This window comes from Megalobrama amblycephala, linkage group LG14 (genome assembly GCF_018812025.1).
Source record: "Megalobrama amblycephala isolate DHTTF-2021 linkage group LG14, ASM1881202v1, whole genome shotgun sequence".
NCBI lineage: Eukaryota > Metazoa > Chordata > Actinopteri > Cypriniformes > Xenocyprididae > Megalobrama > Megalobrama amblycephala.
The window spans coordinates 38821109-38841619 of record NC_063057.1 but is presented as its reverse complement, the minus strand read 5'-3'; the positions used below and the strand labels follow the sequence as shown (position 1 = coordinate 38841619).

The window sequence follows — 20511 nt, the reverse complement described above, 5'->3', positions numbered from 1 at the left end:
CAAATTAAAATAATTCATTACATAATGATTGAATTTCTATAGGCTTTATTTTTAAAAATAGAGTCGGGTCTTCAGATATGTGAGCCGGCTCCCGACGTTCACGTAAAAGAGCCGGCTCTTAGAGCCGGCTCGTTCGCGAACGACCCATCACTATCATTTTGCACATGAAACAACAGACGCCTTCACACACACACACACACACACACATACACACAGTTGCTTCCTTAAAGGGAACACCTGGTGTTAAGACTTGTATGGCTTAATATAACGTAAATGATGTCTCTTAATGAAATATGTAGTAAAAACCCATGAAAGATTTACGTTATTTAAAAAATCCATGACGTATTTGGACAATGGGGGCACCATTTTGTTTAGGTACAGTGCGTTCTATGTCGATGACGTCAAATGCTTGCACTCACTGCTCTACTGACACTACCCTGTTGCTATTTTTTACCACAACACAACTCTGAATATAACATATGATACCACATTGTGCAGCTTTTGGTTGTAATAATTTCCAGTCGAAGGGCAACAAGAGAAGCGATGTAATTCTTCACTGTTTTACTAGCGATAAGAGGAGAAAAGAATGGGACGTTGTGTCCCATCATGCAGCATTTACACAAATAAACACCTAGAATTAAAATATTACATAAATAAAAATCCCATTAATATTAAATCATGAATTTAAAACTCTTTGTAGTTCTATTACCCATTTATAGGAGCAAAATGCCACTCCTGCACGTGATAGTGGGACAATTGTGGCACTTTTATAATTTAATACTTTTTATTGTTGGTTTTTATTTCTTATTTCATTTGAAGGTGTGCTCATAGGCAGTTTTTTTATACAGACACTTTGCTTTTGATAAAGCTATAGCTATATATTATGTCAGTCTCTTTTTTAGGACTTTTAGTACATTTGAGAAACAATGTACCGACTCTCTATTTCAGCAGCAAAACAATATAGTTCCACACAAAGATCACATCAGAACCATCCATGTCTCACAGCAATTGTTGCATTACCGAATGATTCAGCATTTTGAAAGAATCGGTTGAGTCAAAGATTCAGTGGCTCATTCATAAACAACTGCCTCATTCTTGAATGAATCAGCTGTTTGAGGGTCAAAGGTGAGACGTCACCATTTTGGTGTCCGCATCAAATTAAATTCCTGGTTGTCATTAAGCCAGCTCGGGCACTTCCTGTGAACTGTTAGCATTTCATTCTGTAGTCACTGTACATCGACACAAAACCATCAATGGTTGACTTTTTAATGTTGTATTCATATTTTAATGCGGTTATCACATTTACCTAATTTGGCAATAAACCAGTTTTATTGATTGCAATAAAGATGAAGCTATTGGGACCGTTTAAAAACGCTGTGTCTGTAATTAGACACATGGCACTTCAAATGTTATTTTTAATGTGATGACCACAAACATTATTTGTTCATCCTTCTGATATTGTCCCCATTGTAAAACCGAACTTGTAAAAATGTAGGAAATTAAAGATTTGATAGAAAACACTTATTTAAAAATAAAAAAGTCAATAATTACCATTTTAACCAGCAGGTGGCGGCAAAGTAGCATTTATTTTCCTCTAATCGTTTTTCACTTAGTTTTTGACTAAATATTAAATATTATAAAATAACTAGGTTTAAAAATACTTTTTGTCAATGTGAAGTATGAAATACTCACAAAATCTTAAGAAAAACAATAACTTTTCTTGTGAATTAATTTTGTAATCACAGCAGCTGTCAGTCAGTGCAGCGCAAGATCAAAGATTTCAGCACACTTGTAAAAACACACATTTTATTCAATTAATCTAACTAAAGTGCAAAATAAATATTTAATTTTTGAAGATTTTTTTCACATAAAAGTGTGAAAACTGATGGTTGATTTGAATTTAGCCGAGGAGGAATACTGAGGTATTTATTTATTTATTTTTTATGCTGTCTTACGTTTGAATAACTGAATGAATGCTATGCCTGACTATTTAAAGGATTAGTTCACTTTTAAATAAATTTTTCCTGATACTTTACTCACCCTCATGTCATCCAAGATGTTCATGTCTTCCTTTCGTCAGTCAAAAAGAAATGAAGGTTTTTGGTGAAAACATTCCAGGATTTTTCTCCTTATAGTGGACTTCACTGGGCACCAAACGGTTGAAGGTCAAAACTGCAGTTTCAGTGCAGCTTCAAAGGGCTTTAAACGATAACAGACGAGGAATAAGGGTCTTATCTAGAGAAACGATAGGCCATTTTCGAAAAAAATACAACCGTTTATGCTTTATAAACACAAAATATCGCCTTGAATGTACTTCCCATTTCCGCATTCTTCAAAACGCTTACGCTAAATGTCCTACGCCTTTCCTATTCTACTTATGGAAAAAAACAAGTCTTTTCTTCCTCTTCAATAGTTATAATCTCGAAAAACATGCATGAACGTCAAAGGTATGTTGAAATATATAGCATAATACAACTTACCAGAATGTATCACGTCTCATGTAATCACTTTATTTGTGTTTCAACCATGGAAAGACATCAATAAAACAGCTTGTGAACAATATAAGTAAGTAAAGTTTATTTATATAGCACCTATGACAGACAAGGAGGGTCACAAAGTGCTTTACAATAAAAATAAACAAATATACTCTACAAATACCATCAATACAAACAGGCAAATTGAATTGTCAATTAAAAGCTTGTCCAAAAAGATGCGTCTTTAGAACCCATAGTGCTCAACTTTAAAGGAAGAGAGTTCTAGAGTCTTGGAGCGACTACACAGAAAGCACGATCACCTCTTGTCTTAAGACGTGTTCTGGGAATAGTTTAAAGGTCTTGGCCTGAAGACTTCAGAGATCGACCAGGGGCGTGTGCATGTAAGAGATCCTGTATATACGAGGGTGCCTGATCATGGAAGGCCCTGTAAGTGATAACTAAAATTTTGCACTCTAAAATTAATAGGAAGCCAATGGAGAGCTTTAAGCACAGGAGTAATATGTGACCTTCTGCTGGATCTATTTAAAATCCTGGCAGCTGCGTTCTGTACAACTTGTAATCGATTCATAGAAGATTTGTTTGAACACGTGTACAAAACATTACAATAATCCAAACGTGAAGAAATAAAAGCATGAACAAGCATCTCCATTTCTTTTTTCGAAACCACAGATCTAATCTTAGCAATGTTCCTGAGATGGAAAAAACAGGAACGAACTCTACAGACTTAACATGACTGTTAAGACACATTGATCTGTTAAAAATAACACCCACGTTTCTTATGTCACCACAATCAGAGGATGATAGACCACCAATAACCTGCCTAATCTTAGGGGTAATGTTGTCTGATCAGGAAAAAATGCCCTTGTGGTAAATATTAATTAATATGCAGATTTAAATATGTAAAAGTTAATACAACACTGATGAGAATATTGCAGAATAAATTATATTTACACCAAAAAAAAAATTCTTTGGACAAGTAACTTTACTCAGACGAGCATAAGACAAGGCTTAAAGGTGCCCTCGAATGAAAAATTGAATTTATCTTGGCATAGTTAAATAACAAGAGTTCAGTACATGGAGATGACATACAGTGAGTCTCAAACTCCATTGTTTCCTCCTTCTTATATAAATCTCATTTGTTTAAAAGACCTCAGAAGAACAGGCGAATCTCAACATAACACCGACTGTTACGTAACAGTCGGGATCATTAATATGTACGCCCCCAATATTTGCATATGCCAGCTCATGTTCCCAACATTATGAAAGGCATTAGACAAGGGCAGCCAGTATTAACGTCTGGATCTGTACAGGTGAATCATCAGACTAGGTAAGCAAGCAAGAACAATAGTGAAAAATGGCAGATGGAGCAATAATAACTGACATGATCCATGATAACATGATATTTTTAGTGATATTTGTAAACTGTCTTTCTAAATGTTTCATTAGCATGTTGCTAATGTACTGTTAAATGTGGTTAAAGTTACCATTGTTTCTTACTGTATTCACGGAGACAAGAGTCGTCGCTATTTTCATTATTAAACACTTGTAGTCTGTATAATTCATAAACACAACTTCATTCTTTATAAATCTCTCCAATAGTGTAGCATTAGCCGTTAGCCACGGAGCACAGCCTCAAACTCATTCAGAATCAAACTTAAACAATATAACAGTATACAATACTCACATAATCCGACGCATGGATGACGAACACTTTGTAAAGATCCATTGGAGGGTTATATTAGCTGTGTGAACTTTGTTTATGCACTGTTCAAGGCAAGCGCGAGCTCCGTGGGCGGAGAGCAGGAGAATTAAAGGGCCAGTAGCCCTGAATCGGCTCATTTATAATGATGCCCCAAAATAGGCAGTTAAAAAAATGAATTAAAAAAAATCTATGGGGTATTTTGAGCTGAAACTTCACAGACACATTCAGGAGACACCTAGGACTTATATTACATCTTTTTAAAAAAAGTTCTAGGGCACCTTTAATGTCGGGCCCTATATTTTGTATGTATATTCTCTCCTGTATTTATTTATTCCTATATTTGATTCTGACTCCAAAAAAAAAAAAAAAAATGTTATTGTCATCAGATGTAGATTTGCACATTGCCAGCATCTAGATCAGGGGTTCCCAAAGTGGGGGTCGCGAGAGAGAGTGGAGAAGCTCCACCGTCATGCCTTTGCAGCACACGCTTTTGAGCTTTCACATATGCTGTGTTTGCAGTGCGCAACTGATCCGTGGCTGTTTATCACAAACGCAACATTTACTTATTTTTATTTCAAATCCAAAAGTTGTTAATGAACATGGCTTGTCAGCATTGCAATTCTCTTTGTATACACTGTATTTAATAGATGTCACGTTTAAACGTTCTAGATTTAAAATTTTTATTCAATTTATTATTTTATATTAATATAAAGTATACTTTTGCCACTTGCGTCAAGTATAGGTCTCTGCGGAACAAAAGAGGGGCGTCTCCCAATTTTGGGGTGTTTTCTAACTGAGAGAGGTGTATTTAACGATCCAACTAAAAAAGTACGGAAGCCGGGATAGGCGTTTTTTTTTTTTAAAGTACGGAAGCCTGAAAGGCCATTCATGATTATTTATTTTTTTCTTGTTTTCTCATGATCACAACTACTTTTTAATGTTTAGATCACGAGAAACAATTATGTCGAGATAATGAAAAATAAATAACATTTTGCTGCATGCTTGACTTCCGTTTACAGGGAAACTATGCGTTTTTCCCCGAGTGCCTGCCTAGATATATGGAAACATTTTACTATAATACATTCATTTATTTTGAAGAGTATGAACTATTTTACAGGACCTGTAGCTTATAGCTCGAGAAGGCGAAATATATGATTTATGCAAGTTTTAGCCAACTCCGTTTTTTTTATTGCTAGTTATTTATTTATTTTATTATTATTATTATTATTATTTTGCATAAACTACGAATTATAATGACACGGGATGTAATTTTGTCACAATACGGCTATGTAGTCTATTTTATATAGACAAATAGTAATTTGTCTGAATCCAATCGGCGTCATTTGTGGTTGGACATGGGGTGAAAAAATTCTATAGTAAATAGTGTTTTTGAACCATACTATAGTAAATTGTAGTATACTGTATATTATAGTATTTACAACACTTTGTTAATGAATGCTACAGCATAGGCTGTAGTATACTTTAGTTTTTACTACAATAAACTGCGTGTATTGTAGTATAATATAGTTTAAAGAAAACAATATTGCGTAATATTGCGTAATTTGTTTATATTACTATAGTTGTTATATTACCACAGCAATAGCCTATAGAATTACCACAACAAATTAATTCAAGTATGATTCAAAAACACTATAGTATTTAGGCTACTATAAATTACTACGGTATTTTCTCACCTCTTCACCTTTTTTCACCTCAAATAGTTTCTTAAGACTAGATCGCCTTCTTGTGCTACAAGTCTTGTTTAATAATTGATGCTCTTCAGTATGAATAACGCAGAAGAACACAGGAACGCGATCAACAGCCTATTTTATTTAAATCTCTCGCATGCCAAATTTCACGTGCATAGTGTAAACCTTCGTCATAAAAGCTATTAAAGTGACATAACTGCTGCACTATAACAGACGAGCAGAGACTAATACATATAGGCTAGACAGTGCTTGCGATTTATAATTAACTTTAAATTTAAGTGTAATTGTTTTTTATAGGCTATCAACCACACAGAAACACGACTGTCTCAGCGTATATTGTATAAGTATAAGCTTTAAGACTACTTACTGACCTTGTGTAAGCTTAAAAATAAAGAAAATGTGTTAACCTGAAATGATGACTCTGAAGACTTTAAACTTTATAATCATTTTATTGACCACAGACACTGTAGCCACAACCTGATAGCAAAACTAAAACAAATCAAGGGACTAACAGCTAGCTAATAATAGTTATCGCTAGAAGTGAGTGGAAGATTGTTTGGAGCTTTTTACAACGAGCTAGCAAGCATATTCACGCAAAAGAAACATTAAACAACGGTTAAACAACTTAAACAATGCACTTACATTCATATACAATACATATCTCTTATTGTTTTTCCGGAAATTTCACACTCGATTTGAGCAAATCAGGAAAAGAGGTTGAAAAACACCTATTCCCGTGTGACAACACCCCAAAGTTGGGAACCGCCCCTTTTTGTTCCGCAGAGACCTCCTTCTCACTTGTGTGAGCAACGTAAAATATAAATCAAAACATTTAAACATAAGCTTTATGAAAATCACAAACACTTTAAATTAAAAATTAAAATAGACAAGCAGGCAACTCGTTTTTTCTTTCCTTTTAAATCTTTTTACAAGAAATCCCTCAGGTCATAAAGAACTTTGCTTTTCCACCTTCATGAAGATACGAGTGCTATGTCTCCTTGTTCACCTAAATGCCTGGTAAGGTGTCATTTTCCCTGCTTTACCCGAAGCAAAATAAGGTGTTGACTGTGCAACAGAAACTTTAAAGGAGGGGTATAATGCTATTTCATGTATTCTGACTTATTTACACTGTAAAAGAGTTGGATTCTCATGCTAAACATGGCCAAAGTTTCAAAACACGAGTTGGAAGTATGACGGAGTATTTCTGTTCCAGAAATTCTCTTCCAAATCGTCACAGGTGTCGGATTTTTTTTTCAAGCATGGTCCTGAGTGACGTCAACGAGGGCGGAATTTCCTTATACGGGCACTTTTCCCGGAAGGGCGCACGCGCACGCCGACCATAGCGAGAGAGCAATAGCACACCCATCAACGCACGTTCGGGTTTATGGAAGTCGTCGGCAGCGCTGCACAGGTCACACGACTGCACGAAATCAACAATGTCACCAAAGAAGTGTGTTTTTGGTTGTGAGGGAAAGATAACTTTGCTTCCCAAAGAACCCAGCGTTAAGTGGAGCTGAGAGATTTGTTCTCAAGCAATACATTGATGCGCTCTCGACATTTGTTATTAAAATAACCATATAAACTGATTGATACAATCACTTTTTTTATTGGTTAAAATGAATGGAGAATATTTTGTGTTTTTCTGTTTTAATTCAGCGTGGTGCAGCACAGCAAAAATATACTGTACATAATCACATCCGTGTGCAGTGTGAACGCTCTAACCGTTAATATGGATGCACTACATACACAATGCAAACAGAGTAGACCTATGTGTGAAACAGGTGTTGTGTGCCATTGTGCACAATGTTTGTATACTTTAACCACCTCCGAAGATAGTGGGGGTCGCGAGACACTGGCATCGTTATTTTGGAGGTCGTGGACTGAAAAGTTTGGGAACCCCTGATCTAGATGACAAACCACTTCATACACTTCATGCACCACACTTCATCAAACACACACAAAGTTGCAAAAACAGAAATATTTTCCTTGTTCCTCTATTCGTTGACTCTCATTTCTTTCTTCCTTCATCCAATAGTTATTTTAACAGCAGGATTTCTCAATAAAAATGACATGACAGTGATGATGAAATAGTTTTTTTTTGTTTTGCCAGTAAGCAGGCCATTATAGCAGTTTTAGACATGTTTCACAAAATATACTGTACAAGGCTGTTTCAATACATAAATCAATAATGTTCATTAGCAGTATGAGGGACTAAATTAGTAAAATGAGGACTAAAATAAAAAAAACATCTTGAAAGAAAAAAATACAGCAGCAATCATAAAACGTCTCAGGTTACTCATGTAACCATGGTTCCCTGAGAACAGGGAACGAGACTCTGCGTTGTCATGCTTTGGGGAATGTCACACGTGACTCTGTGTCTGAAAACCAACTATCCAACTACTCCAATGCTCATTGGCCAGCGACAGCCTATGACGTCATAGGGGTGCGACCCGGATGTATAAAAGCGCGCCCGCGGGAGCAGTCATTATCCATCGTCTTGAAGGGACTGCCCAGCAGGCTGCCTGAAACATGGCAAGGAAACGCAGAGTCTCGTTCCCTGTTCTCAGGGAACCATGGTTACATGAGTAACCTGAGACGTTCCCTTTCGAAGGGAACTCAACTCTGCGTTGTCACGCTTTGGGGAACGATATACCCACGCCGCCATGATTGAGGAGAGTGCCTGCCAAAAAATATGGCTGAAACAACAGCAACTCCCCCTTGGGTCACACCAGGCTGTCAGTGACAGCATTCCCTTTGGCCAACAGCCCAAGCTGAACTTCCAAAAGGCTTCTACCTTTCTCTTTTAACAAATAAAGCCTAAAGAAATCGCTAAGGCATCCAGGACCCACTTTCCCGAAGGAAAACGTGGTTCCTTTAAGGGAATGTGGCCAAGGAACCAAAGGGAACCTCGGCCAGCCACTCTTGAGGGGAACGGGGTCACCCTCATTGCCACCAGGGAGGCCGACCTGGTCTTCTAGGGGAACAGACTTAGTCCAGGCCAACCCTGTCTGAATACAGAGCCTCTAGAATGCATTCTTCAAGAAGAAAATAGGTAAGAGTGACTGCAGAAAGGCAGAAACCAGCTCAAACCCACACGTAGAGACGGGCATCCTGGAGAGCAGAACTCAGCTGAATGCTATGAACCCTCATATCGAGGGGAGATAATCTGCTCACCTAGGATCTACCCAGTGCTTAATTAACGCACTGAGGAGGCTGTGCGCTGAGAAACCCTGAAAGGGGAGCACAAACCAGCCTGGGGCTGATTCTTAAGATGGGGCCTGATGAAGGCCCAACCATCATAATCAGCTTAGGGAGCTAAGCACTATTACAAACCCAACCCCAAGGGGGAAGCGCAGAGCTCACCTAACAGGTAGACTATGCCAAGAGCACATAATCATGGAGGCCCGGGAGGGACTTACAACATGACAACAGAAGTACACTTCAGAAAATGACCAGTTTTTTTGGTAAAACGCCTTTCTGAACACCTGTCTACGTACAAGGACAGATAACTTCCATAGCAGCCAAGAAAAGCTGCACAGTACTCCTTAATAATCCACCCAACACAATCCGACAAGCAGTATACTCAGTAAAAAACACTTTTTACTCTTTAAACAAGAGGAGTACAGCATACGCCAACACGTGTTAAGGAAGGCCTGGAAGGCCTATAACCTCAACAAACACGTGGCATCAGCTCGTGGTAGTGTTTAGGTCCCAAGCCAGGTAAACAACCCGTAAAAGAGGGGGTTGAATCTACCACTTGGGCCCCTGGCCAGCGAAAGTGTATATGACTAGTTCTCAGAGAGAAATACACTCAAAACAAACACCAGTGTGTCCAAAAAAGGCGGCCCGCAGGCTTAGCATCCTCCAGGACACATGGCGTAAGTCTCGTGGCCATTTCCAGGAGCCTAAAGATCCAACCTAGGCGCTAGGTGGCTCTTAGCTCAACTAGAATCATTGACTCAGAGAGGCAACAATAGGCTAAACCAAACCTCAGTAAGGTTTCACTACTGTCATCTCATCCTAAGCCGCACAGAAAAACACAATCTGTGCCAACATGTAAACTAAAAAGGAGGCCTGAAGGGGCCTGCCGATTCAATGACACGTGGCTTCAGTTCGTGAATTTCCAGGGAACCAAGCTTACAGGGAACCAGCTCAAACCCAATTAACTATGGGAAGCTAACTGCTACCTGTGCTAGGCTACACTTTCCAAACAGGCAAAGTACCCTAAGTTATGTGACTAAAGGGAACCATACACAACCAACATAGCTTAAGGGAGGCTAGTTGAGCCTGCTACCTCAAACAACATGCTGCAGGGCCTGAAGCAGTGTAAATCCAAAACAGTATGTGAGCAGACTGAAATCTATTATACAGCAGTATAAAACTATTGCTAACTAGAAGGAGGCTGAACAGTCTAGCCTACAATCACCGTTATATGCAATATAGCTGATAAACAGATAACTGAAAGGGAGCTGACAGATACTAACTTTTCTCAAAAAGTGATCTAGCTACCCTGAGTATGCAATCCAACAGGTGATGCACTCAGTAACCCTGGGGAAAGGATTCACCAACACTTACATAGAGGCCGCTTTTTAAGAAGGCCTACCATAATAAGCGGGTGCCAACCTGTGGCAGCATATCAAGCTCACATACCAAATGTAGGGCAAACGTCTAGAACTCAAAGGAAACTTTGAAATACATGCTATTTGACAGAGAGAAAACATAAAATCATTGCTACAGATTCTCAAATCTGTTCCAAGCCTTAGAGGACAGAGCTAAAATGCTGGCATAGTCAACTCAAACTTGAAAATATCAAGTGGCTCGGAAGAAAATATATTTTCCCTCAGCATGAATGTTCTAGAGAGTGGGGCCTAGTAATATTAATAGCATAAACTTATCTACGCAAAGATAAGGGCCTACCACCTGAGAAACAGCATCAGGTCTCTAACAAAGCAGTCTAAAACCTAGCTGTTACACTCATCGTTGCACCTACATAGCAATGGGATAATCTGGGCAAAAAATTCAGCCACTCCCTCAGGAGAAGGCCAAAAACTAAAATACATACAGGCCTATTCAAAATAACAGGCGCTACAATAAGCCTGATCTCTACCTCGAAATTTCAGATAAGAAATACAGCAAAGATCACAGCTATCGCGCTGGGGGGCCGGTTAGGACCGCCACAAACGCATAAACTGAAGTGATGAGCGCCAGCTCAAACTATACTGACAATAGTCGAATGGCAGAACATACAGAGAGAAAACTGAACAGCAGCCATTCTGTGGCTCGCTCAGTCAGTCTCAACACTCCAGTTTTTTGCCCAAAAAACCCCTAACATATTTACTGTTACACATTCAGGAAATAATACAGGAATAAAGACAAGGTCGAACATTTAAGCGATTAAATCAGACCTTGTCTTACCTTCCCGCGGCTCGAAGACCAGAGATTCTTTCCTCGTTCTTTCAAAGGAGAACAATGATATCCCCGGTTCCACAAGCCTACGAACCTTTTCACTATCAAGCCAGAAGGCGGGCCTTCAGAAAAAGTTTCATCATGGGCCGGCCACCGGCCTGACTGTTCAAAAGGTGTTATCCTGAACGTGCACAGATTAGAATTAAAAACAGGAGGACGAAGAAAAGGGGCGAAGGAAAGTAAAAAAATCTTCCCTCGCCAAGAGAGGGGAGCAATCAGCGGTACTGATCACGCCGCCGATTGATCACCTCTCTCAAATCACCTTTCCTTTTCTTCGCATCCCGCCGCTTCTGAGACTTACTCCGTGGTGGAGGAGGTGCTCGAGCGGCGACACTGGATCTCTGGCCCTGCCTCTGAGCCTCGGCTCGAGGCGGACCAGAGCCTCCCGGTTGTCTGGGCCCAGAATCGGACCTGAGCGGAATGCATTTCTTAAATGCTGCTGAGCGCGCCCTCGCCTCCCTAAACTTTCCAACAACCGCCGAAAAGTTCAGATGGCGAGACCGGGGCATCGAGGAGAGAGCCCTTCTCTTTCTCCCCGATGTCCGCCATGGTTAACCAAAGGTGCCTCTCCGTAGCCACCATAGCCGCCATCGATCTTCCAATCGAGGCGGCCGTTTGCTTAGTGGCACGGAGAGCCAAATCCGTGGTTTGGCGCAGCTCAGCCACCGCATCAGGGGACAAACCCTGCCCCTGATCCAGGTCCTTCAGCAGGTCAGCCTGGTACGCTTGCAACACCGCCATCGTGTGCAAAGCAGCACCAGCCTGGCCCGCAGCAGCATACGCTCTGCCGTTCAAACGTGATGTCATCTTAAGGGGTTTAGACGGCAGAACCGGAGCTTTCAGTGTCGGCGCGCTACCCGTGACGAGATAGTTAGCAAACGTCTCGTCAATGGGGGCATCGACACATACCAATGCTGGCCCAATTCCTCCACATCAGCGAAATTCCCCCGCTGATGCAGATGAATCCTGGCCGAGTATGGGTTCTTCCATGCCTTCCCCACCTCAACATGTAGGTCAGGAAGGAATGGAAGGCTCACAGGAATTATAGGGTTGTGGTCAGAGAGAAACCGTTCGTCCAACCTGCCACGAACGGGCTCTTTCCTGACGCGCTCCCATGCCAGCTGCAGCCTGCCTGCAGCGCGTTCCACAACCTCCAATAATTCCACATATGCTGGACAGGGAGGCTTGGAAGAGAAAGAGGCAACCTCAGTCACTTCTCCCTCTTCCATAGCCAACTCCTGCTCTCGGGGGCTCTCAGCCAGAAGAGCACTCGCTCCCGGATCCGATGATGTCAAGGAGATGGCATCATCGTCATCCAGAAGCTCATCCCCGCCAGCCGCCGCTTGGGGTTGAGAGACCGTGACACCTCTCTCAAACTTAGCGGCGAGCTCCACCTGCGACCCCCATGAATGCAGCCGCCGCTCGGCCTCAGCACGAGCAGGACCAGATCCTCCGGGAACAGGTGTTGACGTCTCTCCCCTTGAGAAGAGAGTCAGGCGGGAACGGAGCGTTCTCATGGGAAAACGCTCACACAGCTCACAGCCAGTGTCCTCAAACGCTGACCGTGCGTGCTCTTCACCCAGACATAACACACATAGGGTGTGAGGATCCTCCGGGGTCAGGAACCTCGGACAAGGATCTGCACACTTCCTAAAACTTTTGCCCTCAGACATAGTTTTCTCAAAGATACTCACAGTTTCGAATTTGGAGAAACCAGACAGTGGCAAGACACAGGCAGTCCCTGAAAGACGAAAGATAATGACTGCTCCCGCGGGCGTGCTTTTATACATCTGGGTCGCACCCCTATGACGTCATAGGCTGTCGCTGGCCAATGAGCATTGGAGTTGTTGGATAGTTGGTTTTCAGACACCGAGTCACGTGTGACGTTCCCCAAAGCGTGACAACGCAGAGTTGAGTTCCCTTCGAAAGGGAACTAACATGCAATGACAAATGAACAGTGTCTCACTTTACTATGCTTTCAACTGTGTGGCAACAGTTTGGTGAGGTTCTTCCTCTGTTCCAGCACATCAACATCCATACAGGAAAAGAGATTGACTTTTTCTAACAGAAATTACTGTAATAGCCAGACCTGTTAATTAGAAGATCATCTCCCCATTTGCCCATGTACTGTAACATGTAAAGGACATAAGCTCGATTACTAGACTAAACAATGTGAATGTGAATTCTGTTTAAAATGGGGAAAAAAAAGTTAAGTCCGTTCAGCATTGGTATTGACACTCGGTGAGCTCAACTGCGTCATTCTGTGTGTGATCAGGTGGGAATGCCGTTTCAACATAGACTATAGCAGAACATGCCACTTCATCCTGGAGAAAGAGGAAAAGATTGTGTTCATACCAGAATTTACAGTTGCATAGACAGCATTGCATGTAACTGGTTGTAATTACAGTTTTATTTTTTATTCTGTGGCAGAAACAAGCTTCCATAAATATTCTCAGCCAGGAAGTTTTGAAACATTCTAACATCAGAATTTAACTTAAAATGTCTTATATCTTCAAATAAACTTTTACTTTATTAACCACTATCAGTCCAAAAATAAATATACAGTTTGTAGAAAATCAACTTAAATAAAGCTACAATGATAAATAATACAATGTAGACCTACAAACATGTTCAGATGAATTGTATATCAAGTGTTTGTTAACGTTGTTATAAATATTAACATAAACAATTGATATTATACAATATAATTGAACACGTTTGTAAGTCTATCTTGTATCATTTATCTTTGTAACACACACACACACACACACACACATATATATATATACACACACACATTATATATATATATATATATATATATAAAAATATACTGCCTAAATATGTACATACACAGCATAACCTCTGAAACTTAAATTCAGCAATTCTTGACAATTAAAAGTGTTATATAGCCTGCTGAATCATTCCCAGACTGAACTGTCAGGAGACACAAAAGAGGACAGTGCTACAAGAGGATTATAAAATCATTGTTTTAAGTGTGAAAATATAGCAAAAGTAACACAGAAATTCAAAAACAATGGACTTGTGACAAGGCCCCTGAAATAATCAGTGCCGGGTTGCATGAAACTCCTTAAGTGAGGGTTTCCCTGAGGGAGAAAAAAATCCCTGAGGTAAGGGATTTCACTAAGAGCGTTGCAACAAACTTCTTAACTTTCACCCTTACCTAAGTGTTTACACTAAGCATTTCACGGTAGTTTCTGACAACATACGGCAATGATCGCAGCGGTTGCTATAGTTACTACCTCTAACAGTAAACAGAACATAACGAACCACAAAGCCAAATCCTCGCTAAAACCACATTTGTATGAATATATTTGTGCTATGGAGAGTACAAACATAACAGAAATCAAAAAACGTAAACCAAACTGGACAGAATGCTGGAACTGCGCAACGCCGCCGGTTTGGTGCTCAATGTCATGTTCTAGTGTCGCGGTGAGACGAAGGACTGACTGGCGGTCAAACCGATATTCTCTCAATAACTGTATATCATTCATCGTCTCCAAGGGATTATTGCGATCATTAAAAACACGCCTTGGTATTTCCTCCTCTTCAATTAACACTAAATCAGCCATTGTATTTTGAGTGTCAGTTGATTTAAGGGAGCTGTTTTGGTCCCTTAAATTTATTAAGGTGAAATGGTCGCTAAGGACTTTGTAGCAACGCTTAAGGAAACACTTAGATAATTAAGGGGAAAAACTTAATAACAGCCTTAAGTTCCTTAAGAAAACCCTTAGGTTTTTTTTTCTTTTTTCACTAAGGGTACCCTTAACCTTATATTTAAGGGATTTCTTAGCTTAAGGAGTTTCATGCAACTGGGCACAGGCCTTTATTTTAAGCTTTCATTTAGTGATGAGGGATTTTTTTGCTAGACGTAGAGCAGGAGAAATACCATGCGAGTGTCTCAGAGCTGCAAAAGCTATGAAAAGAGAGACTGTTTATCTCTCAGAGTAAGAAGCAGCCTGCAGAAGTGACATACATGATTTTGTCCACACTGAAACTACATTTACACACCACATGTTAAAGAGTCTCGCTCAACCTGCTCTGAAGTCTCATAAAAAAATGATCCCAATCCCTTTTTGTGTTGAGCACTTCTTCTTCACAATGTTTTTGTTTGTTTCTTTTAATATTTTATGCAATCTAGAACTCTAACCTGCCACGCTTCCGTATCTCTCAGTTAAAATCCTTTCTTCCCGCTCTCCCAGAAAGCTGCCGTAATTTCATGATGGAAAACAAGAAATTACCGTAATAAGCCGTATATTACTGAAAAGTGTATTTTGTCTACTGTCAGGAGCAATTTGAATTATTTTGATAATGTTCAGTTGGTTGAAGAGTAACGATAACATGAATACAGCTTGGTTTGATGTGTTGCCAACGACACAGACGGTTTAATAATTAATATTAAATTATTAAATTTAACATAGCCCAATTTGATTTGCTCTTGAACAAGTAATAGATTAATAAAACCATATATGTATATTTAAATGAGTATGGAAAATAAAGTTGGTTTAATCTAAAAGGTTTTAGAATTACAGAATAATCTGGCATCTTTCTGAAGGCTCTGCCTGCGCTTGAGATGCTCTGTTGAATATTATGTTACACAAACAATATGTTTAGCGTACATTTATTGAACAGTGATTGATTAGCCTATATGTATTTATTTATTGTAAACTTTATTATTAAGTGAAGTAAACATTTAGCTGAAATATCAGCAAGATATAACAGCGCATGTTTTATCCGTTGATCAGATGCGGGTCAAAGTTGTGTTCGTTACTGTAGCAACAGTAGAATGTTGTGTTTCAGTGTTTCAGAATCAATCATTGTAAAAAGAACTTTTATGTCGTGATCACGAGAAAACAAGAGAGAAAAAAAAAATAATCCATGGCCATTTAGGGCTTCTGTAAAAATCACAAAATTAAAATAAATAATAAGCAGACTAGATTTTAATTGGTAAGATGAATCTGAGCTGAATAATTGGCCTACAGTAGGCTATATAAGCCTACATTTGATTTACCCCATAATAATAGTCCCTTTACAGTTAATATCCAACAACAAATATTTTAGCAAAATTTATATTTTAGTCAGAATTATTGAGCTCCTATTGCGTTCCATCTGTTTGGTGCACATGCGAAATTGAAATATTTGCATGACTGTCTAACATTTACAGATGGAGAATAAACCTGTGAAATGTAAGTTATGCACTGAGGAAAACACCATGTGTCAGACACATAAAACAGTACAAAATATATGCTGTTTCCTATGGTGGATCGATTTGATCCATGATCGTCCTCTAGGGCTGCTTAAGAAAAGTGTGCACGTGCGATTATCTTGACTGGGTAAACCTGGATCAAATTAGTGGGATTGCATGAACGTCAATGATCTTTAATGAAACTGCTTTAGCCACAACTCATTTGTTAAGTTCATTCAAGTCAGGTGTTGGTGTTTAATCCTCACTTTTTAATGCGTTTTGGCCATTCATTTACATGACAACAGTGTTTTGGTTGCTTGAAAATGCAAACTTTTGCATTTTTAATGAGAAGAATATCAAAGTGCAGTTAACTGTAATAAGGAGACAGGCATGTGCATTTGGCAAAAAACAAGTAACCAATAGTTTTTGAACCAGAATTTTGCTAGGGTCCATTAGGTGTCATTTACAATATACTGTAAGAATGTGTTTATGTACCTTTGCATATCTAGAAGATAAAACCAGAAATGGCAGAATCAGTGCTAAGGGAAACACTGCCACTAGAATGAAGAGATCTGTGGAGAAACATACAGGGCTGTTGACATGTTCATGGGAAAAATACATTATTGTAATCATCATTGTTGAATAATGAGAAGCAAACCAAGCCTATGACTTACATTGAGATGTGTCGTGTGGTTGTTGAGGTGGTGGAAGTTCTTGTGTTTGGTGTGAAGGTTGATGTGTTGATAAACTGATGGATGTATGGATGTGTGGTTTCTCTGTCCTGAGAGTAACTGTCAATGATAATATAACAATGCAAACAGCATGTCATCCTACAAGTTTACCTCATTCCTCTAAATATTAAGATACTTCATAAAATCAGTAGTAATGATGATCAAAGTAACATCAACAGAACAAAACTACCTTCAACATGAAGTCTGAAGTAGACTTTTTGAGACGAGACAGAACAATAATAGTCTCCTTCGTCCTCTGCGGTCAGTGCTGATATGTGTAGAGAGAGATTTCCTGGAGATGTTTGATTCAACAGTTTGACTCTGTTCTTGTGCCTCTCAGTCTTTTCATTTGGGTAAATTTCCTTATATCTTTTTTCTACAATATACATCCATTGTATCTGTTCAGGTTTAGCCAGTAGTTCAGAGCATGAGCAGGGCAGAACCACAGACTCTCCTGCATATCCAGTCACCGCAATTTTTGTCGTTGTGTTCTGAACCAAATTACAGCCTAAAAAATATTAATACAAGAAAAAAGCCATGAATGAGCCACATTGTAGTAAGAACAAGTGAAACTCAAAGGTCAATGAATGTACAATTTAAAGTCTGTCACTGGTTCTCCAAATTTCTTGGTTTATTTTTTTCATTTTAAAATAATAATTTAGTAAAAAGAACAATTGAATGTGTATTTCTGAGCTGTCAATCATGTCTAACAAGAGTAATTCATATTTCTAGAAGAAGCATCACTTACCCTTCACTGTTAAATGAATGTATGTATGTTGTTCAGTCTCACACTTATAGTACCCTTCATCTTCCTTTCTGAGGTCAGAAATGAGAAGAGACAGATTTTGTGGAGTATTTTCATTAAACAGCACACGTCTGCCGCTGTACTTTTCATCCTCAAATACTGAAATCCATCGTTCTCCATTGCCATAAAACTGCCATGTGAATGTGATGGCTGTAGACTGAGGATGAGCGCAGGAGCAGGGCAGCACCACTGATCCACCTGTGTATCCTGTTATGTATATTGTCTTGAGCTCATCTGAAAGAATACAGCCTGCAAACAAGAGAGCTTGTCAAAAACTTACAAATGGGCTTTACTGGAATATATAATAATCAGGAAAAAGCGGAGAAGAGCTTCAGGTTTGTGATCATGAGCAGCACTTTATTGTGTTTATTAGATCTCACAGTAATTCTCTTCTTTGAACGAACTGGACTTTTAATATCAACAACTTAATCTCTGAAGCAGTTTTGATCAGCAAAATGTAGTTTAATGCAATGTAAGTTACGTTAATGTAAATTAACATGATTTTGAAAATGTTGTGAGGGCCTTTATTCAAACCTTTTAATGAACATAGAAAGACAATGTTGCTCAAATCTCATCACATTCAGTTTCTGTATGCAATACTTCACTATTAAAAAAAGTCGCATTCCTGATTTATTATACAATCAAAATGTTTGTTTCATCCTTTAAGAATTCAAAGACCATTTCAGTTTGAACATCTCTGCAATTGACAAATTCATTCAACTTTCTGCACGTGTGAATAGACAGTCTTATCTTAGAAAAACTACAAAATACAATTTTCTTAAAAGATGCTTTATTTTTTAAAAGTTGTTTTTAGATATGTTTTAAACTGATGTTTTAAATAACTACAACTACATATCACTGATCTCACAGCAGTTCCTCATAAATTAAAAGATAAATCAATAAAAGCCTGAACTTACCAGAACTAAATTGAATCATAAAGAAGAAAAGATATAAATGGTCCCTCATGACTGGTTCTCACTCACTAATGGCACGACTCTGTTTTGTGTGGGCTCTGTCTTTTTTCTTTTCTTTTTCAGTTCCTGATAGCTCTTTTCAGAAACTACAACTTCCTGTTTCATGATACATCTCTGTATTTTTTTCCCCATATTTAAGCAATATTTAAGGAAATAGTCAAACAGGTCTATATTAGTGGTGTGAGGTCAAATATTCTTTATATAAATGATCAAATGAGTCATAAATCAGAGTACTTTATGTTTATATACTGCATGGCTTATTTCTGTATAGTTATAGGTCTTTGTTGGCCTCATGTCTGAAGTAAATTGAGTGAGTCTGGAGGAAGGAAAGAGTAAAAATAAAATAAGCCACAGACCTTCAGAAGAAACAAGAAGAAAAGCTCTGAAGACGAGACAGATGCTCCTCATCGAGGGCACACAGATGACCACGGTTATTTCTCCATACACTCATGAAAATGCTTATGACTTGCCCGTTTTTTTATTTATTATACTGTTTTATGAGCTCATCTTTGCAATGTTTGTCGTGTAAAAAACTTGAGTGAAGAAGCTCTTGCAAATCTCATATCTTTATATATTCTTACATTTGTGAGGTAATTTTGCACATGAAACCACAGACGCCTTCACACACACACATACACACAGTTGCTTCCTTAAAACACATCTATAGAGACAGAGCAATACACGTCATAATCTGAAAACCACGCCAACCGGGGGGAAAACAATCCAACAGAACAAAGTCTAAAAGCTGCTATGTGACGAGGTGTACAGCAAACAAACTAAAAAAAACTGAAGTTTTTATAAGCTGTCGATCCCAAAAAAACGAGCGTTTAAAGAGGATCTATTATGCCCCATTTTACAAAATGTAAAATAAGTCTCTGATGTCCCCCGAGTGTGTATGTGAAGTTTCAGCTCAAAATACCTCACAGATCATTTTTATAGGATGTTAAAATTGCCACTTTTTGTGGTTGAGCAAAAACGCTTACGTCTTCTTAAAGGCTGGCTTTTATGGTTCGGTAGCTTATAAAAACGTAATTCTGGGTTTTTTAGCTTGTTTGCTGTACACCTTGTCACACAGCAGCTTTTAGACGTTGTTCTAATTTTTGTTATAAGTCAGAAATGACAAGGAGGCAGCTTCACGCAATACAAAGTCAACGGAGACGGATGGATTATCTCCCCACCCCCCGTTGAGGGCGTGGCCTAAATGCGCTCTATCTCTGTTTAAAGATAATGGTTGTGAAGTTTGCATATGACATAGAGCTCATGTTTATTATAATAGATTCATCCTTACATCAAGCATAATACAATATATTGTTAGTCGCAAGAATACTTACATTGCAAATGTATTTTTCTTAAATTAATTTTCAGTGAACAGACTAAATAAATACATTAACTCATTTATCAGATGCTTTTAAAAGCTATGGTT

General features: G+C 38.8%; 1 protein-coding gene across 1 annotated transcript; it reads right to left on the bottom strand.

The window, feature by feature from the left end:
• Positions 1-10312: 10312 nt before the first annotated feature.
• Positions 10313-19201, bottom strand: LOC125244927 (polymeric immunoglobulin receptor-like). The gene is made up of 6 exons (XM_048155324.1): positions 19032-19201; positions 18058-18363; positions 17500-17817; positions 17253-17369; positions 17074-17150; positions 10313-13696 (listed from the first exon to the last, which is right to left on the bottom strand). Exons 1-6 carry the CDS (start codon positions 19078-19080, stop codon positions 13592-13594), a joined length of 972 nt encoding a protein of 323 aa, XP_048011281.1. The 5' UTR covers positions 19081-19201; the 3' UTR covers positions 10313-13591.
• Between the last annotated feature and the right edge of the window lie 1310 nt (positions 19202-20511).